Source organism: Charadrius vociferus, unplaced genomic scaffold (assembly GCF_000708025.1).
Source record: "Charadrius vociferus isolate BGI_N301 unplaced genomic scaffold, ASM70802v2 scaffold414, whole genome shotgun sequence".
NCBI lineage: Eukaryota > Metazoa > Chordata > Aves > Charadriiformes > Charadriidae > Charadrius > Charadrius vociferus.
In genome coordinates, this window is record NW_009648079.1 from 1,154,198 (window position 1) to 1,179,866 (window position 25,669).

Sequence of the window (25,669 nt, forward strand, 5' to 3'; positions counted from 1 at the left end):
CCTGCAGAGCTCCTAAACATATTGCTTCAGGTATCGGCATTTAGCTAAAACATGATCTTGTGGAAGTTGCAAGCATATATATGCATTAACACATTGCAATATCCATTTGCCTCATTTAGTCATCCGGGGCCTTTTATGCCTTTCCAATTTTACATTTATTCAGATTTTAAAGACACAAAGCAGAGACCATATCTACCTTCATTTTGTATAGCAAGCAGAGAGCAATCTTAAAGAATGGATACATTATTATTGTTCTAAAAAGAAAAAGGAGAGAGCTCTGCCTATGTCATTAAATATATTATTTGGAATAGTTTGCCTATGCAAACGTTACAAATTAAACTTATGTTCTCACTTCAGTTTATAAACAATTTTGGTGGTTTACTGTTGTCATGGTTTAGGCCAAATCAGCTACTGGGGACCTGGGGGAACTGAACAAAATTGGTTCCGTTTTACCTCAAACCAGGACAACTGTATACAGAGCTAGTTTGAGTGGCATAGATTGGGCATTATTAGGGTTAACTTTCTATTCGTGCCAGTAATCTAAATCAAAGAAAATGCAGAACGCTATGGAATGTATGCTCCCACCTGCACGCACTACCATATATTCCTTCAATAACATTAAGAACTTTAAATTTACTAGTTATTAATACTTGAAGTGCTAAGGGTTCAAATTAGAAGTATTACTAAATAGTGCACTTTGGTTTATTAGTGGCTTAACACTCCTGTGCACTCAGATTGAATACTAGCGTCCAACAAATCTCCATACTGCAAAAACATAAGCAACTCCATGGGCAACCAAGTCCACTTCTCTCCAACTTTGAAGTCTTTTGGACTCTCTACCACTAATTTAGGACAATCCCATTGCCCTCCTCTTAAAGGCCTTCCCCACTTTTTCTATCCATTGCTTTATTTTACTATTTTATCTTTTGGTTCATAAACTCGAACGCACTTTTCTCACAACAAAAGTCCAGGAAGCGGCTGTTTGTTGCCACTGCACTGTGCGCTCTGCTGCTGCGGTACACTCCTTTCCACCCAGCACCTCCTTATAACTCACACTGGGGCTGTCTCCTACTCCACTTGTGCGCATCTTATAAGTGGTAAATTCTGTTTTCAGAATAGAGACTAACCACAGGCATTAAACATGGACATCAGGTCTATATTTGAGCCTATGCATACATCACACAGCAGTAAAAGCCAACAAGTATAAGACTACAAGAATTCTTCCTATAATGCTCAAACTGAAAGGAAACTGATACGCTTATTTGCATTTGCATGTCAGTTTAAACACATTTTACTTACAACATAGAAAATAATTACTGTAACAAGACTATAAAGAACTTTAAATGTATTTTCTACTAAGCACACAGTAGCCTTGTGCATTGTCTTCTGCTTTTTAGAGAAAAAAACTTAGGAAAATGAGGAAGTCGCCCAAAACATATTCCTGATACTGCTTCTTTTTCTGCACTGAGAATTTGGCAGTCAAAAGCCTTCCTGAAAATCCTCACAATCTTTAGAAAATAGCATGAAAGGAAAAGGGAAGAGAAGAGAGGAAAGCAGCTTCAAAGCTGGGACTTGAGCAGGTTTTCCTGTTCAAACTTTGTTGTGGAAGTACAAGAGAGGATTTTTTTCTCTCTCCCTTTCTGAAACAAAACTCCTACAGATACGACACTATCTCATGGCTGAACTTCAGCAGAACCACCCTACATGCACAGTGGCAGCAGTCAGGAGACATTTAGCATTTTCAAAGTGACAGAGAGATTCAATCCCAGATCCGAAAAGCTTTGGAAAGTATCTCAAAATTGACATTTTTATTTATAAACAGTCAACCAATCAGCATTCCAAACTGCTGAAAACCAAGGTATAACATGCAGTTACAAGCTATCATGGTTTGCTTTTCCAAAAGGCTGACGTGTAATATGGAAGAAGATGGAAAACAGCTTTCATACTGTTTGATCTAGAAAGTCAAACTAACTTAAGACCTCTAGCCGACTTGGGTTAAGTCAACATTTTAAACAAACAGCTCACCATGGTATTACCAGCCTGCATTTAGAGAACATTTACTTGTTTATAGCAACAAACTCAGAACATTACTGCAATTCAGAAGACAGATAAGTATGATATGAGATGTGTCCAGAAGAATTCACTTTATACTTGTGTCTTGGCACATACTAAAAAAATGCCATTCAACCACTCCTCTATTACATGTTCAAACCAAAAAAAAAAAAAAAAGAAAAATGTTAGGACGTAAAGTAACAGCTAGCATTTCCTTACATGGTTACAGTTTTCAACTTCTTGCGTAAATGTAAAACAACATTAAATAAGTTTGTGGTATAACTTTAAACAACACACTTAAACAATGCAATGGATTTATGCTCTCCTAAACCTAGGAACTGCACAGAATAAGTGTTGGGTTGTGATCCTATGTATCCTTTATTTTAATTAAGTGAGCAACTATTTATGAGTCAAAGCTAAAGCCATCACCCGTTAAAGCTTTCCAACCCTTCACTATAGAAATTTCACAATATTATATACCTATATATTACCTTGTATAAATATAAGAGTTTGAAAAAAATCACACAAGCAACCTGAGGGAACTGAAGACCATAGAGAAGAACAAAACACAGGAAAAGTGATATCCTGTCAGCAAATATGATAGGATGACTCAACTTGGAAGTGACAGGTTGGTCTTTACTCTGCAGGGGAACAGAGGGAGTGACAGAGGGAAGGAAAGCAAGAAACTAGATTTCCAACAACATTATTCCTCTGTCCATGAAACTCTACAGAACCGTTTCTATCATATTCCCACACACAGCCCCACCCCAGACGGTTCCACAGAGAAAACAATGAAGAGAAAATATTCCATCAGTGCCCAGTTTAACTCAAATGGGGATCGCACACTGTTGTTCAGCATGCAACCTTCCATTGAATGCCCAGGGAAGCAAGGGAGTGCATACAATATACATACACGCAACTCTTACCATATGATACTAGGCTTTCTGGTATTGCACTGCCACATCATCCATCACAATCCCTTCCATTCAACATGACAAATAGGAATAACAAAACAATGAAAAAGTTAGATACTTATGGTAGGTTGCTTCAAAGACGTTAAGAACAATAGCCAAGCCACCAACTGGGAAGAAAATACTTGCTTGATTCTCGCCCATCAAGCTGGCTTGCTTCTTCCCACAACTAAAATCAAATGAGATCCTGGCATCAGGAAAGCAAGAAGGCTGCTCCTAAATGCAATGCAACAGAGTAAAATGCCAGAAGTTGTGCTAGGGACCCAGAAAATAAATGTTAAAGAGCAGCCAGGAGGTTGATGCTTGTAAGATGGTAGCTTGTTAATTGTTTGTTCTGCAAGCTATATACTTTTGGAGAAGAAAAAAAAAGATAGATGTTAACTGAATGACTAATCAGACAGACTCCCAGAGAAAAGAGTGTGGAGATGCCAAACCTCAGCTGTCCTGTTGGGATAACTCATTTGGTAAAGGAGGAGCTACACTTAGGACAGGCCCTTGGAAAGTCACGAGACCCAGGAAAACGCTGCACCTAGTACTTTAGGTATGGGACTGGGGGGGGAGAGAGCGAGGAGGGGAAATAGAGCTGCATTTACAGTACAATTTTGATGTAAGTCCCCACACACTTTCTTCTTTCCATCAGGAATTTGTCCTAGCGCACTGTGTGGATGACATTCACTGAATGACCAACTACTCGATATCTCTCACAGCACCTTTTTCAAGGGGTAAGTACTGCCAGGGCATTTTCTCGCACATGACCGAAACCCTATGTGGAACCCCAAAAGATAGGGTTAGTCTTGTGCAATGTCTTAAAGCAAAGGACCTAGAAGACAACTTGCAGAGGTGGCAAGCCTACAGACACGGTTCCAACAGCGTGTTCGTGTCCTGCAAGTTACCCACCTTTGACATCCTACGTCCTGTGAACACTTAACTCATGCTCAGCATGACACAAAGAAGCTGCTTGACAGGCTCAATAAATGTATTATTTATGAGACATTTTCAGACTATAAACTCTTAAAACAAAGGAAAATAGTGAAGTTACCTTTTTACAAGGGAATCACTGAAATCTACTGCAAAAAAAGAAGTAAATACGTAGTAGCATATTTGTGTTTTGTTTCTTTAAAGAACTTGATATCTTAAGTTCTACTTCAAGAGCAGACATATGCCATTACAATAATGAGAATTTAAAAAAAAACAAACAAAAACCACAACAGAAAATATCCCCGCACAAACAACCTTCTAGAAATATTCTAAAACTTCAAGATTTAATGATCCTTCTGTAAAAGTTAATCTAACTAAACAGTAGCAAAAGCACATATGGGTGAACTCCTGTCAAAAATGTAGGTTTATTACAGGTTCAAGTGGAGGTGGGAAAATCATTGAGGGATTTTGATTCGTTTCTTGGCAGGTAAGAAAGAAGCAAGTATGCTTTAATACAGTTTTGTTTTGATACATTTTCTTGGGTACTCAGTTTTAAATTCAAGTTACTATCAAGCTGAAAGTCTGCGAGAGCAGGACAGATTTTCAAAAGTTACACTGTGGAAGAATATTACTATTCATTCTAATGATGCTGAATGTAACTCGTACAAGGAAAACTACGGTTTGGAGCTATCTGAAGAGAGACTTCCCTCTTGCCCTACAAAACAGGATGACTTCCACATGCGGACATTTCTCTAACACACAAATAAATACAAATTAAAAGGCAGTATTTCTAGCAATGTTTAAATCTTGTTAAGGTTTGCTGTCACTCACTGCAAACATATTTTAAGGAATTTCATGCTCTTAATGCAAACATAACAAACCATTGATGGTTGAATTGGTGGCTATAAAAAACTACATACATTGCATCAGGAAACTGTCAAAATGTCAAAAGGTCCCCCCCCCCGCCCCGCCCTTAACAAGTACCCCTTAAGTAGAAAGAAAAGACTTTTCTTTGTTTGCAATTTAGTTTTAGATTATATTACACAATATATCATTGTGACTGACAGTAGTTAACATTTAGATATTGTTGACCTATGCAATGTGTCAAGTTTCAAAAGAGTCCTAAAGAAAGCTTGAAAATACTTCTACATAGTCAATGCAACCCAAGGAATCAATCTGTCCTGTTGACAAATAAATATGGTATTAGCTAATGCTCTAAATTAACATGCACTAAATTTCCTGGGATGGTTGTTTGAAATGTAAGTCTTCCTGGCTTGCAGACAATATTAATAACTTGAATTTTCAACCAACTGAAGTTATAAATCTTTGAATGGTTTGCTTGAATTACATTCTATAGACCCAAATACAAAAGTTTAACTATCTTTTAGGGTCAAACCATTATAATTACAAATGCCACAGATTTTCACATGATATGGGTGATGACCATAAGAACCAGATAGCCTTCTTTATAATCCATTTTCAAGGTGTAAAGTTACACATCGGGTATAAATAACATGAGATCATAGGTCTAGCAAAGGTTTTTACGTTCTCTAGCCTCTGTTCTTATATCTGTGGTTAATGAATTAAAACTCAAGTTTCCTTGAAAACATTTATGTAAATATTTACAGTTTCCTACGTATAAATACTTCTTTTAAAGAGATATACATAAAATCAGTCATCTTGAGATTTAGGACTACTATGGAATATAAAATCTGATTACACAAAAGAGAAGGTAAAACACCAAGTCATATTAGCTCCACAAACAGCTTTATGGAAATAAAGTGTTTCTATATATCAGCACCAAGACAGCGTTTCTGCTCTTGGAAAAAGAGCTATGCACGTGAAGGAATAAGGAAAGGAAGAGTCATGAACAAGGGAAACATCAAAAGATCTCAGGAAAATAGAAAATTCAAACACCTGATAGATTACTAGATGCTGAAAGGAAAGAGGCCTAAGGACATAAAAACTTTGGTGGGAAAGAAGACGGTAGAACAAATCAAGAAGTCTTTCCATTTTGTTAGCTACAGTTTTACCCAAGTATTACCTGCAGGTAAACACATCCTGCCTATAATCAAAAAAAAGCCACTACAAACAAAAAGAAAAACAAACCCACCCACCTAACACCAAGAAGTCAAAAAGAACATGGATAACAGCAACCCGGTTTATGTAGTCTACTGGGATTTCAAAGTAATTTCTGAAGAAGTCATTCAACAAACACTTTTAACTAAGCAGCAATAAGGTAAGATGGAAGGGTCCAGGCACAGACAAATAGCCAATCAAAAAGAAAAAGAGGGCAGAAGCAAACTGTTTGTTCCAGCCTGAAGGTAGGTTACTGCAAGTTCACAAAGTCTATGCTGGAAAGCAATATTCAGAAGTGATCTAGAAAAAAGCAAGTGGCAAGATGACCAAGTTTGCTCAGCAGAGATGTGTAATGTAGTAAAAGCAAGAGCTGGCAAAGATGAACTGACAGAAGGGACTGAGTGACTATGTAATAAGAAAGCTAAATTCAACACAGGTAAGTGTACAATGAGGTACAATGGTGGAAAGCAACTGTAAAATTTACAGAAAATGACAGACTCCAAGCTAACTAGTATTATATAAAACTGTGGATTTATGACAGATAGTTCCATGGAAGTATCAGTTTAACACATGAAGTAGTTAAAAGCAGAATAAAGAAAGGAAGACAGAACGAAACAGAAAACTTTACTGTAGAATTGTAGGGTAATGGAGTTCCGAAGGGACTGATGAAAGCCTCTTGTCTAACCTACTGCTTAAAGCAGGAGGTCACCTGTGAGATCAGAGTAGGCTGCTCAGGGCTTTTTCCAGGCACATCTTAAAAGCCTTCGAGGTTTGACAGAGCCTGCACAGCCCTTCTGGGCAACCTCCCTCCACTGCCTGCCTGTCTTCATGGAGAAAAGTGCTTCTTATATCCTGGCTAAATCTCTCTTGTCTCGACTTACTCCCATTGCCTTTCATCCTCTGAATATGCACTGCTGTGAAAAGCCTGGCTCCATCTTCGCAATGGTCAGCTAATGCAGACTATCCCATAACCTCCCAGGTTAACTTTTTGGCCTACCTACAGTTAATTAGAAACCTCCATGACCTTTCAAAGATGATAGACAGTGGCCTTGCTAAGGCTTTCCCCTGTTCTCTCAGCACCACTGGATGCAGCTCAATGGGTCCTGTGGACTTTTATGGGTGAAGTTTCCTTGAGTAATCTCTGATTCAATCCTTAACCACTGTTCACGGTTCCTCTCTCCTAACTAAGCACAGTGGTCTAGAAGACCTCATCAGTGAAGACTGAGAAAAAGCAAGGCACCGAGTACCTGAGCCTTATTTAAGCCTGCCATCACTAAATCACTTGCTCTATTCAGCAACAGAACCGTGTTCTCCTTGCTCAGCCTTTTGTGACTAGCATAACGTCAAACCTCTTCTTGTCACCCTAGACATCCCTTGAGACATCAACTCTAGGCTAGCTTTCACTTTCCTAATACCATCCCTTCATGCCTGGGCAACATGTCCAAACTTCTCCTCCATAGCCCATCTCTGCTTCCAGATCCTGCACACTGCCTGCTTGCATTGGAGCTTGCTCGTAAGATCCCTGGGCAGCAGAACAGACTCTTCTTGCAATTAGAGGATGCTGCCAGCTTTCCTGAGCTACTCTGCCCTTCACAGCTGCCTTCTATGGGATCCCAGATAAGAATTTCCTGAAGAAGCCAAAGTCTGCTCTCCTGAACTCTAGGATCTGTACCCTGATATTCCTTCCTCGCTCCCGTCAGGATCTTGAACTCCACTATTACATGGTCACTGCAGTAAAGAGTACCCACATTACATCTCAAACCAGTTCTTTCATTTTAGGGAGCAGCAGATACAGCTTTGCATCACCCCTAGGTTGGCCCATCAGTACCTGTATCAAGAACTTGCCCCTGATATTCTCCAGAAATCTGGTTTGCTTGTGTTCTGCTCTGTCAGACTTTCAGCAGGTGCCAGGATGTTTATTCCCGATGGAAATAAAAAAGTTAAAAATAATAAAACTTAAAAAATAAAAAAGTTCCCGATGGAAACCATAGACTGTGATCCAGAGACTTCCTTGCCTTTAAAGAAAGCTTTGCCCACATCCTCATCCTGAGGAGGGTGGTCTGTACCAGACTAACCAGGGTGGCACCTTTACCAGCCTCTCCTCTGATCCTGACCCACAAACTCTCATCTTAAACTGTCATCTTGTCCCATACAAGTACCACACACATTTCAGCTGCTCCCCCACAAGGAATGCCTTTCCTTGTCATGCCTACTTGCCTTTCCTAAAAAGCCTGTATCTGTCCACCATACCACCTCATAAATTTATAGCCCACTCACACCTTGAGAACTTCCTGGTCCTCCAACTAAAATGCTACTACAGCTAGAAAAGATCTGGAGAACAGCAACAAGGTGGATCAGAGATTAGAAGCGATTCTGTACGGGCAACAACTCAGCAGACAGCTTGGAAAGAAAAAGAGACCACCGACCTGTCGAAAGAGAGTATGACAGCAGTGCAGAGAACTGTAAATCACAATCAACAAGGAGACATGGAGGCCACCAGACAAAGCTAGTGGGAGCCAGGTTAAAAAAAAAAAAAAAAAAGAGGCAATTCTTCATGTAATAGGGAGCACAACTATGGAACTCCTACCCAAAGGACCCTACGGGTACAAGAAGTTTGCAAGGTTCAAGGGAGACAAGTACATAAAAGCGAGTTCCACTGGGGATTACCAACTGAAACTGCAAAGGATCAAGAACATCCCCCAAGATGAAAGCAGTTGGAGGCTTGAGAGTGTTTTAGCAGAGCAGTATCATGCGTACTGTTTGTACTCCTCTGTAAGCATCCATTTGCGGAAATTACTAGGCAGAACGTTGATCTAAATGGACTCAGCCTGAAGTAAAACAGCCATCAGTATGAAAGTAACAATATTAGTTTACCTGAAGTGCTTCAGCCTGACAGTAATTTGTTAGAAATGGGTATTAAATATTTTATTTCCTTCCTCTCAAAATGTCAGACTACGAAAAGTTATGATATGCTGAATTTTCTTCTTGTAGACTAAAAATAAATTTTCTCCTTTTGTATTCCAGTTTCACCCACTGTTTTCTGTGTTTAGATGCTTTTGAATATATCTACAGATTATTTACAGAAACATATACATATTTTAAAAAAATCTCTTAAAAGATGGGTTCATAAAGTCCATATACAATGAATTATTGATATTAGAACATTAGATTTCACTAGACAAGTTGCAGTATCTGTACCCATTTCTCTATTGACCCTTTTTTTTAAAAAAAAAAAAAAAACAAACAAAAAAACCCCACCAAAACACATCAGTTTTAATTAAGCTACGTATCCACAAAAGCAGACTAAGAGCACACATACTGGCTGTGTTAGGTAAAACCACTCAAAACAGACTCAAATGTATCCATACCAGACCTTCACTTTCCTCCTTCTCAAATTTCCTTCTCTATCAGTTATTCCTTTTTTTACCTTTCTCAGCCATCTATTTCCTTGTAGCTATTCTGCTAAGCACTCCATGACTGAGGATGTCTCATTTCCTCTACCTACCTCCATTGTCAGCCACCCTCATTCAGACATTTGCATGCGTTCCTTTTAATATAAAAAGTCTGTTCCTCATCTGTAATCCAATTTTCACATGTTTTTAGGAATCCACAATTGTTATTGATGTCAGCATGAGCTGACAGGATCTTCAGAGACTCAACTCCTTGTCTTCATCAACTTTTTAATAAGAAACATTTTGAAGCTTCACTTAGTTATGCTACAGTACTTTCTACACTTCAATCAGCCTTATGGATGAACATCTTAAGAGATGCAATAAATAAGTAATGCTCAAAAACTTCTCATGCAGTGGCCTAGACTTCCCAGAAAACAGATATCTTAAGTTATCCACTTAAAATAAGATAACTCACCTCACATTAAATACAACGGAGTGTATACACAGCTAATCAAAGAGGGTGCTTACCTGAATGACAGCACTAAACCAGCACGTGTTGCCAACATTCTTTAATCCTACTGGACAGTTGTCTTGCCGCTTTCGATCATAAGGGTTTGGAGAGTCACTCCATACCTCTGGGTGCGTCCTCTTTAAACTTGCTTTATTTTCTGCAATGCTGGCTTCTAGAACTCTTCAGGAACAGAAGGGAGGGAAAAATGTGAGAAAAAGCAAAAAAAAAAAAGACAGAGTAAAACATCTTCAATTACTAATACAGACATCTTAATTACATCATTTGCTAAGTTATTATTGCTGAACTTGGTTTTAAATTTATATGCAATAATATATATGTCTTGAAAAGCGAGACGCTATTTTACTTTTAGATATGTTACAGTAATTCCATTACCTTTTGGAAAATGGTATCAATGAGTGAGCGAATCTCCTGTGAGAGCTCTAGATACAAGAGCCATCCATGTCTGTAAGTCATCAATTGTTTAAGAACCAGACTTAAACAGCATGGACAACAAGAAATTTTAGGCAGCCCTATTAGTGTAGTGCCTTCATCTACAAATGCTTTTATCGGTATGCAAAGCACAAAGTCACCAATATTTATTTTACTGACGAAAGCAAAGCTAGTTAGGCAACTTTCAAAAATGGAAGAAGCTTTTTTAGTTTCCATTTTTGCAACTTATGCAACAGTATTAATTGCTTTACATAGCAAGTGACTACTCTGAGCCATGGAAAGACATCTCCCTACAATTTTTCAAATGCCACCCAACAAGTTAATTGTGTGCTTCGATGACCATACTCTTTGCAGTAAACTGTTCCTGCGTGATTTATGCTTAATGTCCGTATTTCGCACGACAGTAAGATCTGATGTGTGTTATGCTCCCAGACTCAAGCTTCACTCAACACAGTATTTCTTTATCAGCACATATTTTTAGCCTGGTGACAAAGAACCTCTTAAAGGTAATTTGTGGTAGCCACATATTCTAAATAGAAAGATGGAGATGGATGCATTCAGGTCATATAATGATGGCTCTAACTAAAAAGCAAAGTTGCTGGGCATGTGCACTACTACTGACACAGCCACTATCCCCAACTATCTAGTCCAACTATCATACGAAAGGCTGAGCTGCTATTGAACTATTACGTTCGCCAAGTGCAGAATTTCAGGAGCTGCGTGACAAGCATCTGAGCAGTCTGTGCAGCCTGAAGGATTGCCCCCTTCGGTTCTAGACTCACTAAGCACCAAAGAAAGGCATGTTTAGGCTGGTCTGTAAATGGAGTTCCTACCAAACAGTCTAAACACCTCAGGAAAAAAAAAAAGGGGGGGGAAGTTGGAAGTGTGTGCATGTAAACCACACACCCCCTAATCCCTCAGTTTCCTAACTGTAACTATGCTCTTGTCAAAGTAAGAAAAGGTATCTTACAAGATATACAAGAACTATGAAGCATTACATGAATTTACTGTAGATAACTGCTTTGAGGGACATACTAATTTGTTATTGTTACTTATTTTCAAAAAAATAGAAGCATTCAGAATTTGAGAGCCCATTTGGTACAGATACCGCTTTTGCATCAATACATCTCGGGAAGAACCTAGAACTTCTAATTGTCTACGGATTAATCAATTTCTGACATTTAGTTTTTGACATATAACCTTGTAAACAGCACATCTTTTTCCAAAGGACAGGTATATAATCCTCTAAGACTTTCTGCTCTGACATCTCTTCCAATAATGCATAGGGATGGAACCCGATTCTTTAGTGGTAAAACACTCCTACACTAGCAATGATAATGTTATCTCCTAAGCAAATCCCAAAATGTAATGAAACAGATGAATTCATTTCCCTTCTCACTGATACAACCCTTCAAAAGTATTAGATGACCAGTGTATTTCTGCTTTGAGAGTAGCAGTTTTCGATGGGGACATTAAAAATTAATTAAAAAAAAAAGTCATACGTATTTCAAATAATTTCTCATTCAGGTGGAATAACCTAAACTCTTGTTTAAACTAAATTGAAGGGACGTTTAAAACTGACAGAAAGACTCTGACAGACTGGAATAAATTTAGAATGATGCTGTAACAGAACTACAATACAGGGAAACAACCAAACTTCCCCCCCCCAAGCTCAAGAATATTTCAAGATATTTCAAGATTCACAAAAATATACACTCTCAAACTGAAACAGTTCCCTGACCCCAAAGGTATTACCATTTATCAACGTAATTACCAACTAAAATTTCTTCCTGTATTTGTTTTTTTATTTCTTTAGCAGGTTTCCTCATCTCTAGCTCCACCTCAAGTTTGTTTCCATGTCTTAAATTTGATTATCAAAGCTTCATGATATTTTTCCTTATTTTTACTTATAACATTATCTGTCCTCAGAGAGTATACACAATAGCTGCACACCCTATATGTCAAATTCATTTTCAGCCACAACGACAGCTGTGATGCAAACTGAAATAAAAGTGAGCATAGTAAACAGGAACCTAACGATCAGCTCAAAGGCTGCATAAATAAATGTATTTACCAGCATAGTGAGTATATCTCTTACACTATAACATTCACTGTATTATATTCATACAGTCCTGATTTGGGAAACTACCTTGATAAAGAATTCTACTCACACATTGCTCTCAACAAAATAAGCATCCTTCCAGAAAGTTAGTACAAGGATTTAGCAATTCTCATTACACAGCCGAAACACCTTCTTTGTGACCCTTGGAGACCACAGCAGCAGTTGCTAGCAGGAAAGCCATAAGCTACGTGCAGGGTATGGCATGTCTCAAACCTCGCGGGACCAAAGGCTTCCCCACCTCCAAGTGCTGGATTCTTGTTTGGAGGGAAGCTCTGGAGTGAAGGTTAGTTAATGCCAGGCTTGGCACGGGACTTGAAAGCAGTGCTTTATTTCTCTCCGTAACAAGCTGGGCACAGCCAAGCAGCTTTGCAGAGCTGCTTGCATGGGGCTAGCCAGACAATGCAATAAGCCTCGGGCAAACTGAGTCCACTGCACGAAAGTTCAGCCAAACCATTCTGAGGAAGCCCACTAAACATGCCGCAGAAAAGCCCACTCCAGCAGGCTACTCAGCAAAAAGAACACGGAAGGCTCTTTATACTGGGACTGTCTTTTAGCTGGACATCCAAGAATATCCCTAATCCTACATGCCTCCCCAGTTTCGCGTTTGATCTATACACACAATGCTTAACCACACTGCAGAGTCCCAGGCAGTTTCAATGACCCTGTTAAAAAAAGGTGGGGGGGGAATGAAAAAAGTCTAGGGGTTGTGCACATCCTTATGCACTTACAGTGTGGGCTCTCATTTTAACATGGCTACTACCCTAGGCACAACAAGCGCCAGCTAACTTCTCCTTTTAGTCATATTTCACTAGTTTCCCCAGTGAAGCCCTCTCTGGCCAGCCTCATTCTCCTTCTATCCAGGAAAAGTAACATAAATAGGAGAAATTTTTTCATATTAGGAAATACCCTGCTCACACACATTTCCCTGGGAGATTTAAAGAGAAAATAGTAATAAACTTTAAACACGCCACGTACAAGATGTTCAGCTTGGACACTTGGACATTTCAGCTGCACTCCTCAACGCCTACACAGTAATCAGATCTGTCCTCATTAAGTAGCACAAGGCAATTACATTCAGGGAGACAAATTCTATGTGCATTACAACATTAATTACACAAGTGAAGAAATTCCATTAATGCTTCCTTGGAAACCTTAACAAAATCAGTGCAAATTAGGTTCCAAACCACCATCAATACCTTTGAAAAAAAATATCCTCCACACCAAAGACTATTTAAATATACGCACATGCTACATTATTAAAAATGAGAGATTTCCATAGTTTAATGTGCTTATTATTGACTTTCTATTCGATTTCAGCTTCTTATTTAACTTAGAAAAACAAAAGTAAATGGCTGCAGCTTGACTTGTTTACAACCACAGTGTTCTACTTTTTGTTTTGAGAAGTCCTGCACAGATATTGTGCTTTCTATTGGAATGCCAACATTCTTCTGTGGGGTGTTAACTACAAAGCAATTTTTTTTTTATCTTTTATTTTTTTTAAAAAAACAGTCTGAAGTTCTGTCCTTAAGGAAACTGATTGAACAGTTCAGATCAAAAAATTCAAGAATTCTGAACTTCCTGTATTTGTACAACATAATTTGCCATCAACTCAGGGTGCATCTTGGTGCGTAACTGAGTTGATCTAACACCCCAGGACTGCCAAAACCTTTATGATTCTCACTCTTCTCTGCCTCTATTCACAAAGTCCCATTTCCCTTTCTTGTGCGAAGATAATACTCTCGATCTTTAAGTGAGTATTTTTGTATGGCTTTGCGAGATGAATTCATGCAACAAATGCTCCAAAGAATACTACAGCAAGTACAGAAGATGTGGTATGGTGTGCAGGCCATATCCCCCTTGGTAGCAACAGGCTCTTGATTTGGTACACAGTATTGTGTGTTATTGTGCCACTAAACGCCTATCTCCTTCACCAGAAGGCCAGCACTTTTCTCTGGATATAATGGAATAGATTGTCTACATGCCTTTGTACATACGGGGGCAAAGGGGGGTGGGGTGGTGGGGTGTGAAATGGCATACTTTGTTACTTTCTGCAACAAGAAAAAAATACACCATAATTTAAGTAGAATGTATTTATAATACTTAGTTATGGGCTCAGCAGGTAGGACCAAAAGGGGCTTTTCAATCTGAGAAGTGAAAAACAAAGTCTACGAGAAAAAAACTAAAGCTTTGAGGCTCCCAAGAAGTGAGCACAGCAGAAGCAGCCAAAGCTTGCTGAAGGAAAAAAAAGATTTCCATACCCAGAAATAGGTCCCTCATTCTGAGTGTCTGCTTAAATCACAACTCCATAATTATGAAAATTCTGTCTTTCAAATAGGAACACACAAGAGCTGAACTTCCACCATAATCTTGTATACATGCACATACGGAGAAGTCTCAGCAAAAAACAACCCCTTAAAATCTTCTTCTAATTATTAATGAGAATATAAATCACTCTCATCCCGCCTTTCTCTCCTAATATATGTTATTTTAAACTCATATAACAAGATGGCTTTTATCACAAATGGGGGGACAGAGGGGTATGTTTATTCTGACAGTTAGTACATTGATTTTTCAAAAGGAAAAAGCAAATTACTGTGGATAAAGTAACACCCTCCATATTCTCAGAGTTTGACTTTTCTGGTAAGTCATTTAGTCTGTCAAATACCGTGAACTGAGGAAAAGAATTATTGTGGTGAATCTCCCTCATCTAAATCAATTTTTTATAAAATTAGCCTTTTACAAGGAGGCAGTACTTAACCTTCTAATACAGGGATCAAATCATTTCCCTTTTCCCCTAGAACAAGGCCAGCCACAGATAAAAAAACCATCCCTCCCTCACAACCCTATGCTCAGACCTAGTTCAAGTCCCAAATATTTCATAATTATATCTGTATTTACATATAAACACACACTGTACAAAAATTTATTGTAAAATCTGATAAAAAGATAACTTACAGATTCTTATCGCACCCAAGTTGAGAAAGTTAAATACATAAAACTTTAAACCAAGAAGTTAACTTCACTCCAAACTTATAAATCCTATTTGTTAAATAAGTTAATAACATACTTTATCAGCCTAAATACAGCAGCTGCTCTTAGTATACTTGTCATAGCATTACTACCCCTCGCCCCAATCTCAGCCTTAACACAGAGGTAAGAAAATATTACTGTAGAGTGAACACTGCAAAAACAGGACAAAGAATTTATTAGCTTCTCACTTATATTTTGTTTTCATTGCTTTTTACCTGATACACACAGGAAACTTTTGGTTTTAGATCCCAATTTAAATATGACCGTATATCCTCTATCTCCATTTACTTCCTCAATATTTAAACAAATGCATCGACATGAAACATACTATTAAATCCTAGCCCACACATAATAGGCTATTTTCCAGTGTAGAACATACCATAAAGCAACATCCTGAAGCCAGGCATATCAGTAGCACAAGTGAAAGTAAACAAGTTATTCTTTGTTAAATTAAAAGTTTAAAAAAAGCAATACAGGCCAATCTCCAACTCTTTAATGTAATTTCTGCTTTATATAAGTTGTTTGTTTACCTGCTAATGGCTTGTTCCTCATCTGTTATTCCAGTCTCCCTGAATGCCCTGTTTGATTCCTCCAAACTCAAGGCAATTGCCCTCTGAAGATCATCTTTATCATCTCCAGTGAGATCAATCACATCTGAAAAGCAAAACTATCTTTCTCAAAATTAAAAGTGAAACAGAATGAAAAGGCAAGTCTTACTGTAGAGGAGAGAGAGCCCACGTGGATTGCTGAGCACCATTCCAGTCCATCCCTCCTGTGCCCTGTGCTCTTCCAACCACTAACCCTGCTAACAGCTCCCTTCCGCCTCCAAGCCAGATAAAAGCCTCTGCAGCTTGCTCTTGCTAAGATATGACGGGCAATAGTCTTCCTTCCTCTAAACGATCTTAAGTTTCACAAAGGTATGGGACAAATTTAAGAATCTGTGGTTTCTGAAAGCCCTCTTAAAGCAATACACTTAAATTTATTACTTCAGCTACCGTAATCAGTTGCTTCCAGGGACCACATGATGAAGAAAACCTTCTCTTAAAAAGGATACCTTAACCTGGCATAGTTGTTTTTTCCTCCTAATGGTGGAACTCATGCGAAGTTTTCCCAATACAGCCCCAAATTCGACAAGTATTTCTGTGCACTGGTGAGCCAAATACTTTCACACCATTTCATAACATGTGGGAGAGTTCTCACTTAACCTAATTCTTTTCTATCCTGTCTGTGCATTCCTTTTCTGAATGTATTTAAATCCAATTTCTGTCTAGTGGAAGTATCCCATCTCAACAGGAGAATTAAGAAAACAAATACTGAAGTCAAAATGAGGATCCATACTTGGACACATGGGGAATGCTACACAGGCTTCTGAGTAATGAAGATGAAAACAATCCTACTTCCGCCTTCCTCTCCAGCTCCCATTAACTAAAGAATCAGATACTAACGTCCCCTGTAAACCTCCCTGTTGCCTGAGGGTAGCAACAGCACTCCCTCTCCTGAGTAAGGACGGATTTCACTACCCACATCACACCGCAACACCAGTCATCACCCCGTCAGGCACAGCCACGCTTTCAGAGTAGTCAGGACGAAAAGGAATGTCCATCAACTGTGCAAGACCTTCAGAAAAGTCAAGGTCATTGGTTATCATGATTTCAAAGGCTAAAAGTCTCATTTTGCAAGCCAGCCAGACTGAACAAGAGGGGAAAGTGCAAGAGGAACTTATATGTGCAATATTAGACAGACACGCACACAGGCAGTGGCTGGTTTCAGCCTCCCTTCTCCAAGGCCAAAGTTTACCCAAGGAACTATGAAAGGGATGCCATCCAGCCTGGAGTTTGGACAGTAGAAGCTAAAAGACTCTGCAAGAAAAAGAGACAGGTTTGCAACTGATGATTGCTTCAAAGAGAGATGAGCAGCTTGTCTGCTTTTCTCCTTCCACAGGCCAGCTCAACTACTCATACCCAAAGAGCTTCTCCACCTAGCTTCCGACTTTTGTCCTGGATGGGCTGACTTGCTGTAGGGACAGCTTCCCCTGTTTCCCCAGGCTTGCCTGGGACGTTTCTCAAAATAAAACGCTGAACTTATGATACAAAGATCATTGCCATAGCCACGAATGAACAGAAAATTGGATGACTTATCCTCACAGAAAGCAGAGACTGAATAGAAGTTGCAGAAGAAATTTTTCTGTTTACACCAACGTCTTCAAAAATTAGTTTTCAACTTAGCGCTTTCTTCCCTCTAATAAAGATGGTTGAATTTCTATTTTATTTACTGATCCTTTAAAGGAAGCACTATTACCTGCAAAGTAAACTGGACAATATGTCGTGACCTGTAAGTATGGGAAAAAAAGCTACGACCACAAAAGCAGCACTTTGTAATTTTATTCTTATGTTTTTTATAGTCAGCTCAGATCTGCCAGCCTAGCAGAAGGATACTTCAACTCAGATGCCTGAAATTTTCCTTCAGAAGTAGTAAAGCAATTACAAGGACCACCAGCAGAAGTCTCTCCCAGAGGAGTTTTGATATATGAGCTGCCATGTTGAGAACAATGTAATTCGGGCTACAATAGCACCTCAGCCTGGGTCACACACAAGCATGGCTCTGTTCTACAGCCTGAGAGCAGGAGGAAGGTTGACAGCAATAAGAGGATCCCGCGACCACACACACACACACTACCTATTACGCTCTAAAGTGTGGTGCTTATGTTATATTTTCTACCCTTTTGCAGGTAGTCACACACAAGCACCTCATGTCCACTGGAGATGAGCTGTTTTTCTCAGAGTAATACTGGTCACAACTGAAGATGGAGCAAGCCTCAATCCAGCAGCCACACATGCTGATGGAGAAGTATGGGCTATTCCGATCATTTACTTACAAAGGGGAATATTGCTTTAGCTAGTGTCTAGTCAAGTAAGAGTGATGAAATTCTTATACAACAATAACGAATAAAGTTAGATTAAGAAGTAAGCTCTTTTATATCGGGAGTATTTTTCAGAAAAGAACTCACAACCTAGCTGAAAATTGTGGTTAACAAAAGCTCCCACTGTTACACAAACAAAACAAACAACAACAAAAATTTATCAAAGTCAACTCTAGCTCACGCTTTCACTAAATTATTCAACTTCTTTGCACCTCCCTAGCTACTTAATCTTTATTAATAATCTATAACACCACCCTATGCATTTGTAAGTTTATTACCATTCATATTACCAGTGATTACATCACTTTAATATTAAAACCCTGAATCCTTCACTTCCGCTTGCTTTCAGAAAGCGGATAAACACAATGGTTTCCTTTGCCGTGCAAGTGTTTTGGAGCAGACAATACAGGACTCTCTTTAGAAATGTTGTTTTTGCATATACATTGTTCCTTATCTGCATGAAAAAAGACAATACAGTGAAGACCTGCTGCCAGATGGGTGCAGTCAACTTATGTGACAGAGAGAGTACCTAGCATAACGTATGTCAGAAAAATACATTTCTAAATATCAGCTGATGCATGATAACCTACTCCATGCAAGCTTTTAGTTCGTAGCAAACATAAAACAAAAATGTTTTGGAGATTTAAGGTAATGTATTTCAGCTCATGTTTGCTGTACTTGGAGCAGGTTCAAGGCCTTTTTCAGCATCTCAGCTGACACAGTAACTCGTTAAGCTGCAACAGCTCATATATGACTTGAATCCTAAATCATAGGATTATAAAGAGGAGATCTCAATAGATGTCATAACAGAAGGAAGAGTCAGACTAAACTCCTCTTTAAAAAAAAAAAAATAGATATCAGCTTGTCTGCACAGTTTGCATTTCTGTCAGTTATAGATTATACAAATGTACATATACTACATGAAATTCATGCAGGGTGTTTTTTGGTTGTGTTTTAAAACGTGCTCATGTCTTATAATTCTTCCACAGGGATTTCTTCTTAGTGAAAAGATGTCCAATTTTCAAGCAGTTATTCTACAAGTATCATCCCTTTGCTTTCTCTCATAATCTTTAATAAATTCAACATTAACCTAGTTTTAAATTACTTATTTGACTTCAATTTTATAGTGTTAATGCAAACCTATGACTTCATTTCATAGCAATGAGCAGTGGAATTCATTCATGAAACTGATCTACTAAAGTTTCCTATGTGACCAATTGATTTCTATGTTCAAGATCTGAGGTTGAAGAAAAAAATAAAGCTGATTTTTACCCAAAATATTTATCAGACACACGAGAGTCTTGTGATAGGCTGAAGGATGCATTTCATAAAGGTATTAATAACAGCACTTTCCCAAATTTATAGTTACCTGACTTTAATTTACATACGCTGATTTTGTAATACTCCTTACTTAGGCCACAGGACACTAGTTGTCACTGGCTCATCCTCATAAAGGTACTTTTTATTGTATATCACATAGCCTTAGAAAATGCAAAGGTTAACTCAGCCATAAATATTAAAAAACAAAAAAGTTTTCTTCTGAAAAAATTCCATATGAATGAAGAAACTGCACATCAAAACAGTCTGGCTTAGTGCATTCATGATGTTTATTCAACAAATTAAAATGAAGAATTAATCAACTTTTATTAAAAAATATATTTTTGGTTTACACCATTATTATATAATAAAGTGTGCTTCTGATACATAAGATCCAGAGAGTTTCACAGAGTTCATAAATCTACAAAGTAATTTTAAATTGCATATTAAAATTTGCAACAAATATACTAGCGTATATGTATTAAATGCACACACTATATCTATCTATCCCAATATATCTTCTTTCTTTTCAAAAAGAACTTTTATCAATCTGTTTACTTAAGAAGTTTCTACCATCACTTAAATAAATGGTTCTTACTTGGCAATTGCCTAGGTCATTAAAATAATTACTGTTTTATTGACTTGTTACTTATAGCAGGAGGAAACAGAGAGTAGGAACTTCAAACTTAAGTAGGCTGGGAAACTCAGCATGAGGGACAGATCTGAAGTAGCAATTGAACCCAGGGACAGGCAATAAGCAACTAAAGTGATGCAACTGCTGGCACAGAGAGAAGAAAACGAAGGGGCAGGCCTGATGCATTCAGTGGACAGGTGCCAAGTATGGAAATCCAGCAGCAAGACTCCAATTTCAACACACCAACAATATTAAAAAAAAAAAAAGTTGAGACTACATCAGTTTTGTTTATCACAAGCAGAGCTAAGCAAGATCCTATATTCTACCATCTATTCTGTGACATTAAATATCATGATGCCCTTGGGATCCTACATGAAGATTTAAAGGAATTTAATTGCCTATATATGCCAATTTTGGTTAAAACTAGATGGGGAAAGAATACACAGCATGCCAGCAGCTGCTTAGCCAACGCAAACACCTCTATTGATGAAAGAGCTAGGAAACGTTAGCCACCACTATCTCACAGGAACTTGCTCATCTCAGCTGTATTTACACTGTCCTAGGATAGTAACATCTTAACGTGACAAATCTCACACTGACAGGGATGGGAAGGAGAGAGGTAGCCATGGAACAAAAGAACAAGTGCATCTGCAAGACAAAAGGAGGACGTCAAGGTACAAGACATTTTGAAGCAGAGACCCTGTCATACCAAAGTAGAGACACTCCCAGGAACCTGGATGGAGATGACACAAATAATCCCTGGAACAGAAGGAAATGTCATGAAGACACATAGCAATATCCGAGTTAAGTAACGTAACAGAAGAAACTAGTGTCAAATTCTACTCACAAATACAATAAAATGCACAGCTATAGAATGAGGACTTACTAGGACTTCTGCCAAGAAAGATCTTGGAGCTACAGCTGATTCATGTTCAACCTGCAATTCACATCATCGCAGCATTGAAAAAATATGAAGTGTTACACTGCGGTATATTGTCAGAGTACTACATGGACATTTATAGAGTTTCACCTATTTTTCTCAAGAACCCAGCTGAATTCCTGGTTATTGTTTTGAGTGTCACAGATCACAAAAAAAAAAAAAAAAGGCAGAACCATTAGAGAAGGTCTACAAGAGAGAAAAAAAAAAATTGATGATAGGCATAGGAAATGCATCCAGAGACTTGGAAAGAATTTGGGCTGTTCAGTTTAGATCCCAGTAAAGTCTGTGGGGACATTACAATGCACTGTCTTCAAGCATACAAAACTTCATCTGAGAGAAAAGCAACGAAGGGTACTATAATCTCCACAGGGGATAACACACAGAATAAAATTACTTAACCTGAAGCAAGAGGGATTTAGGCAAGACATTAGGAATCTATAAGGACAGTGAAGCACCAAAACAAATTACACCATGAACTTTTCAGAGTCGTTAAGAAATGTTACATAAACATCACTTAGGGAGGTTTTAGGTGCAGTTAAGTCTACCTCATTGGAAACGAGTGACTGAATTACTTCTGAAACCAATGTAAAGGCTCAAACTCTAGGAACAGGAAGATCTAAAAAGCCAGGTCCCCAGAAGCAATGAAGTCTACTACCCTCAAGTTGGTGTGCATGGCATTTTATAGTCACATTGTACTATGTCCTTATAAAAGGGCTTGAAATCTTTTGTTTTGGCTGTGGAATGTACAATTGCAAAGACTAGTAATTCGGTTTTTGTGAAAAAGAATTTTGAGTTTTCAAAAGAAGGAAGTGCGAGAATTTGTCTTGACAGCTCTTTCATTTTAAGACAATACAACTTCTAAAATACTTGTCTTCATTCTGCTGCTTCCTTTAACCCTGGGTTCTGCAAGTTTCTCAAATAACAATAAGGAAATGGATATATGCTTAGCAATGTAATGGTTCTGTTGTGCAGCCACAGATGAAAATACACTGAATTACTTCAAAAGGTTTCTAGAGAAATCAATGAAGTGAAAGTCTTGGAAAGTACTACTAAACAACTTATTTTGTTTTCCTTTAAGTGCAGCGCCTAGGATTTATGCTACTAAGCAGAACATGAAAGTGATCTTTGATTAAAAGCTGTTCACTTGTACATTGCAACCCTAATACTTAAGCACTTTCTGCTCAATAACAGATTGCACGAAGGGAAGAAAAAAAACCCTTTGCAAAGCGATCAGATAAAACACGCATCACTCGATGTGAAAAAGCTACACTCGCAGGTGCTTGCACATATCATTTTGAACAGGAAAAAGACAAGCATCATGATTAACATCAATTGTGTAAGTCAGCTTTTGCTTTTAAAGATGGAGTAAATTTTATGCAAACTCATTAATATTTTTGTAGCTGTTGAAATGTTGCATTTGCTAATAAGAGAAATGAAGTTTCCTTATAGCTCCCCTAACATACAGAATGCAACTCTCAAAGAGTTGAATGACCACTGTGACTTTTGGAAGAGCCAGTGCACAATCCACGATAACCACTGACTATTAAGGTATGACGTCCTGTTATATACATATTTATTTTACCTCTTAACTAAGTAGCCATTTCAAAGAAACATAGTCAGTGAAGCTCACAGAATACATTTGAAATACCCTTATGCAAGGCATACATTCAAAAGCATTTGTAAGCAACTGAAGGTTTTCTGCAGCATAAAAGGCAGTTCTGATATTTAACTGTAACTCCCTCTCATCCCCAGTTTGGATGACTTAACTTGGTGGGGCCGCAAAGCTCGGTGACTCATAACATCGTAAGTTCCAAATGCACAGAGGTAGTTAAGCAGTAAGGAACAGTAAGGGTGAGTTATAATTATCTTCATGTAATTATACCTACGTGGGATAGCAAAAGGGAGTCAAATTTGAAAGGCAAGATACTGTCAGCAACTCAGCATAGTTACTGAGAAGTGCTAATAGCATTCTTTGCAGAAGGGAGTGTTGATGGTTGGAGCTATCATTGCAGAATATGTTTTCCATCGATGCCCACCCTTCCATTCTCTTCTCCTAAGTCATCCGGTGTCTTTCACCATACTCCCTTACGTGACAGTACTTACCAAGGCAGGGCCCTGAACCTCATCCATCTTAAGTGTACTGCATTTTTTAAATTCATAATCAAAATAATTACAGACAAGCAGATCCCAACAAAAAGAACTACAGGCTTCTGCAAGAAGCTTTCAGTAGATCTCTACAGATGGGGGGGGCTCTATGATCAGAGATTGGTTTAGACTTTTGTTCTGCTGTGGGTGTTTAGTTCTTGACCCACAAGCCCTTCAACATGAAGAAAAGCTGGCCAAGATGCCTTTATCTCAAAACATGTTTTCAGTCTAAATAAAACAAAGGCTGACAAAGGGCTCTCAAGAATCTGCCTGCTTTTTTCATAGCAGTTGGCATTTCTTGATCACTGACTTGTAGTTCTATATAACTGTAAGGAATCTGGGTCTGCCTTCAGCCCTCTAGAAGAGAGGAGAATCCTGAAATTCATCTTACAGTATGCAACTCAAGAGTTACTCTTTTCAGTTTGACCATCAGTCATGGGCAACGTAGACACCGCAGGCTTGACTCTTCCCTCTCATATCCCTTGTCTCCTCATATCTTCAATAAGGTTGCATAGTACAGTAAGTAACAGCAAAACTAAACACTTCTATTAATGGGATTGCTAACAAATGAATTAAAAACAGACCACAAGAGAATCCAGCTTACTATTCCACTGCCATAGTAGATCTTCAGTACTGAAGGCTATGACAACAGCAGTAAGTTTCTTGAAAATAGTCTTATTTCTCAGTGTGAATTTTCTGACTTTGAAAATTAAATACACGTGGGGTTTTGTGTGCATTTTCTTTCCAAAGGAGGGCAAGAAGAAAAAAGAAAAAAAAAGCACAAAAAACCCCCAAAACCCAAATCATCCCCCACAACTTAGTGGGGAGATATTACAACTACCTATAAAGCACTCAGGGAATTTTATATGGGGTTCCTCGTAATACCAAGGATTAAAATGCAGTTTTCAGATCTGAGATGTCAAGAATAAACTCATCTCTGATTTAAAAAAAAAGTGGTTTTTTTTTAAAAAAAAGTTTATGTCAAGGTGCCAGAGACAAAGAAAAACAGTTGTACTACTGACAAGGAGGTGTAAACTACTTTACAATGATGCCACCATAGCCACCCCAGTATTAGTGAAATGAAAGGGAAAAAATCCTACTGTGGGTGAAGCTAATAATTCTACTCATTCAATAAAAGCTACATGGATATACTACCTATATGGTCAAAGGATTAATAGTACAATTTAAATATTGTACAACTATGTTTAGAATGATTGAATGTAAATACAGTATCAAGAAACTCAGATTTTGCAGAAAAGAATCCCACTACAAAGCTTCCTTTGACTTCTTCTTTCATGTTATTTTCCATATGTACTTGCAGAACACATTTAACATGCAGGACCACAAGAAAGCAAAACTTTTCCTGCCAATAGTTTCCTCATCAACATTTTATAAAGTTTTAATGTTTCTTCCCTCCCTTCCCCCCAAAAAATAACTATGCACTTAAGCAAAGGAATGGAACCTGCAAGGCTCAGAGGAACAGAGGTTGTGGGACCTCCTGTATCAACTAAATTAAACTGTTTAAAGTTAAATACATTTAATGCCAATTTCACATATAAAATACCTACTCTTTCAGTACAAAATGCACACCTAACCTCTCGCCTTCTTCCTTTGGGAAAGTCATCCCCATCAGGGAGAAGCTACTCTTAATATGCTAAAGCTTAATATGGTTGACAGACATTCACAGACTCTTCTCCAATTTTATTTTATTTTGACTGAAGAGTACCCAGCTTTTGCCTTTAACTATTTACTGCATGACCCCAAAATAAATCCTATAATAGGGAGGAAAAAAAAAAAAGGTTGAAAACTCACTTATTCACCTGCTGATCAGTACCATATATACATGTAATGGTAATTATTAAAAATTTCTCAAATAAATACAAAAATACACTGAAATGAGGGAAGAAAGAATACAGAGTAATGTAAAAATTGTTAAGTAAGAATTATCAGCAGATTAACAGTCATCTCACAGGCAAGTTTCTAGTTTCTTTGCCTTTAAACAAAACTTACAAAAATAAAAAATACCTACTGGTGTCTGCTTGGCTGCCCACGCTGATATATCTGTCATTTCCAGGAAGGGCTGTTTGATAGTAAGTTGCCTCCTCTAGCTGGGGAACCTTGGCATTCTTCGCAGTGAGGAAAGCCACAGCCAACTCCAGATTACCATTGCTGTCCTTTAAGCATCAAC

The 25,669-nt window shown here is 38.2% G+C and overlaps 1 protein-coding gene across 1 annotated transcript in view; it reads right to left on the minus strand.

Moving 5' to 3' along the window:
- USP25 (ubiquitin specific peptidase 25) overlaps positions 1-25,669 on the minus strand; it is a 195,101-nt gene that overhangs the window by 47,874 nt on the left and 121,558 nt on the right. The window contains exons 3-5 of the mRNA XM_009883868.1: positions 25,511-25,655; positions 16,056-16,179; positions 9,941-10,103 (exon numbers count right to left, since the gene is read on the minus strand). Of these exons, the coding sequence (XP_009882170.1) occupies positions 9,941-10,103; positions 16,056-16,179; positions 25,511-25,655 (432 nt within the window). The remainder of the gene's footprint in view (positions 1-9,940; positions 10,104-16,055; positions 16,180-25,510; positions 25,656-25,669) is intronic.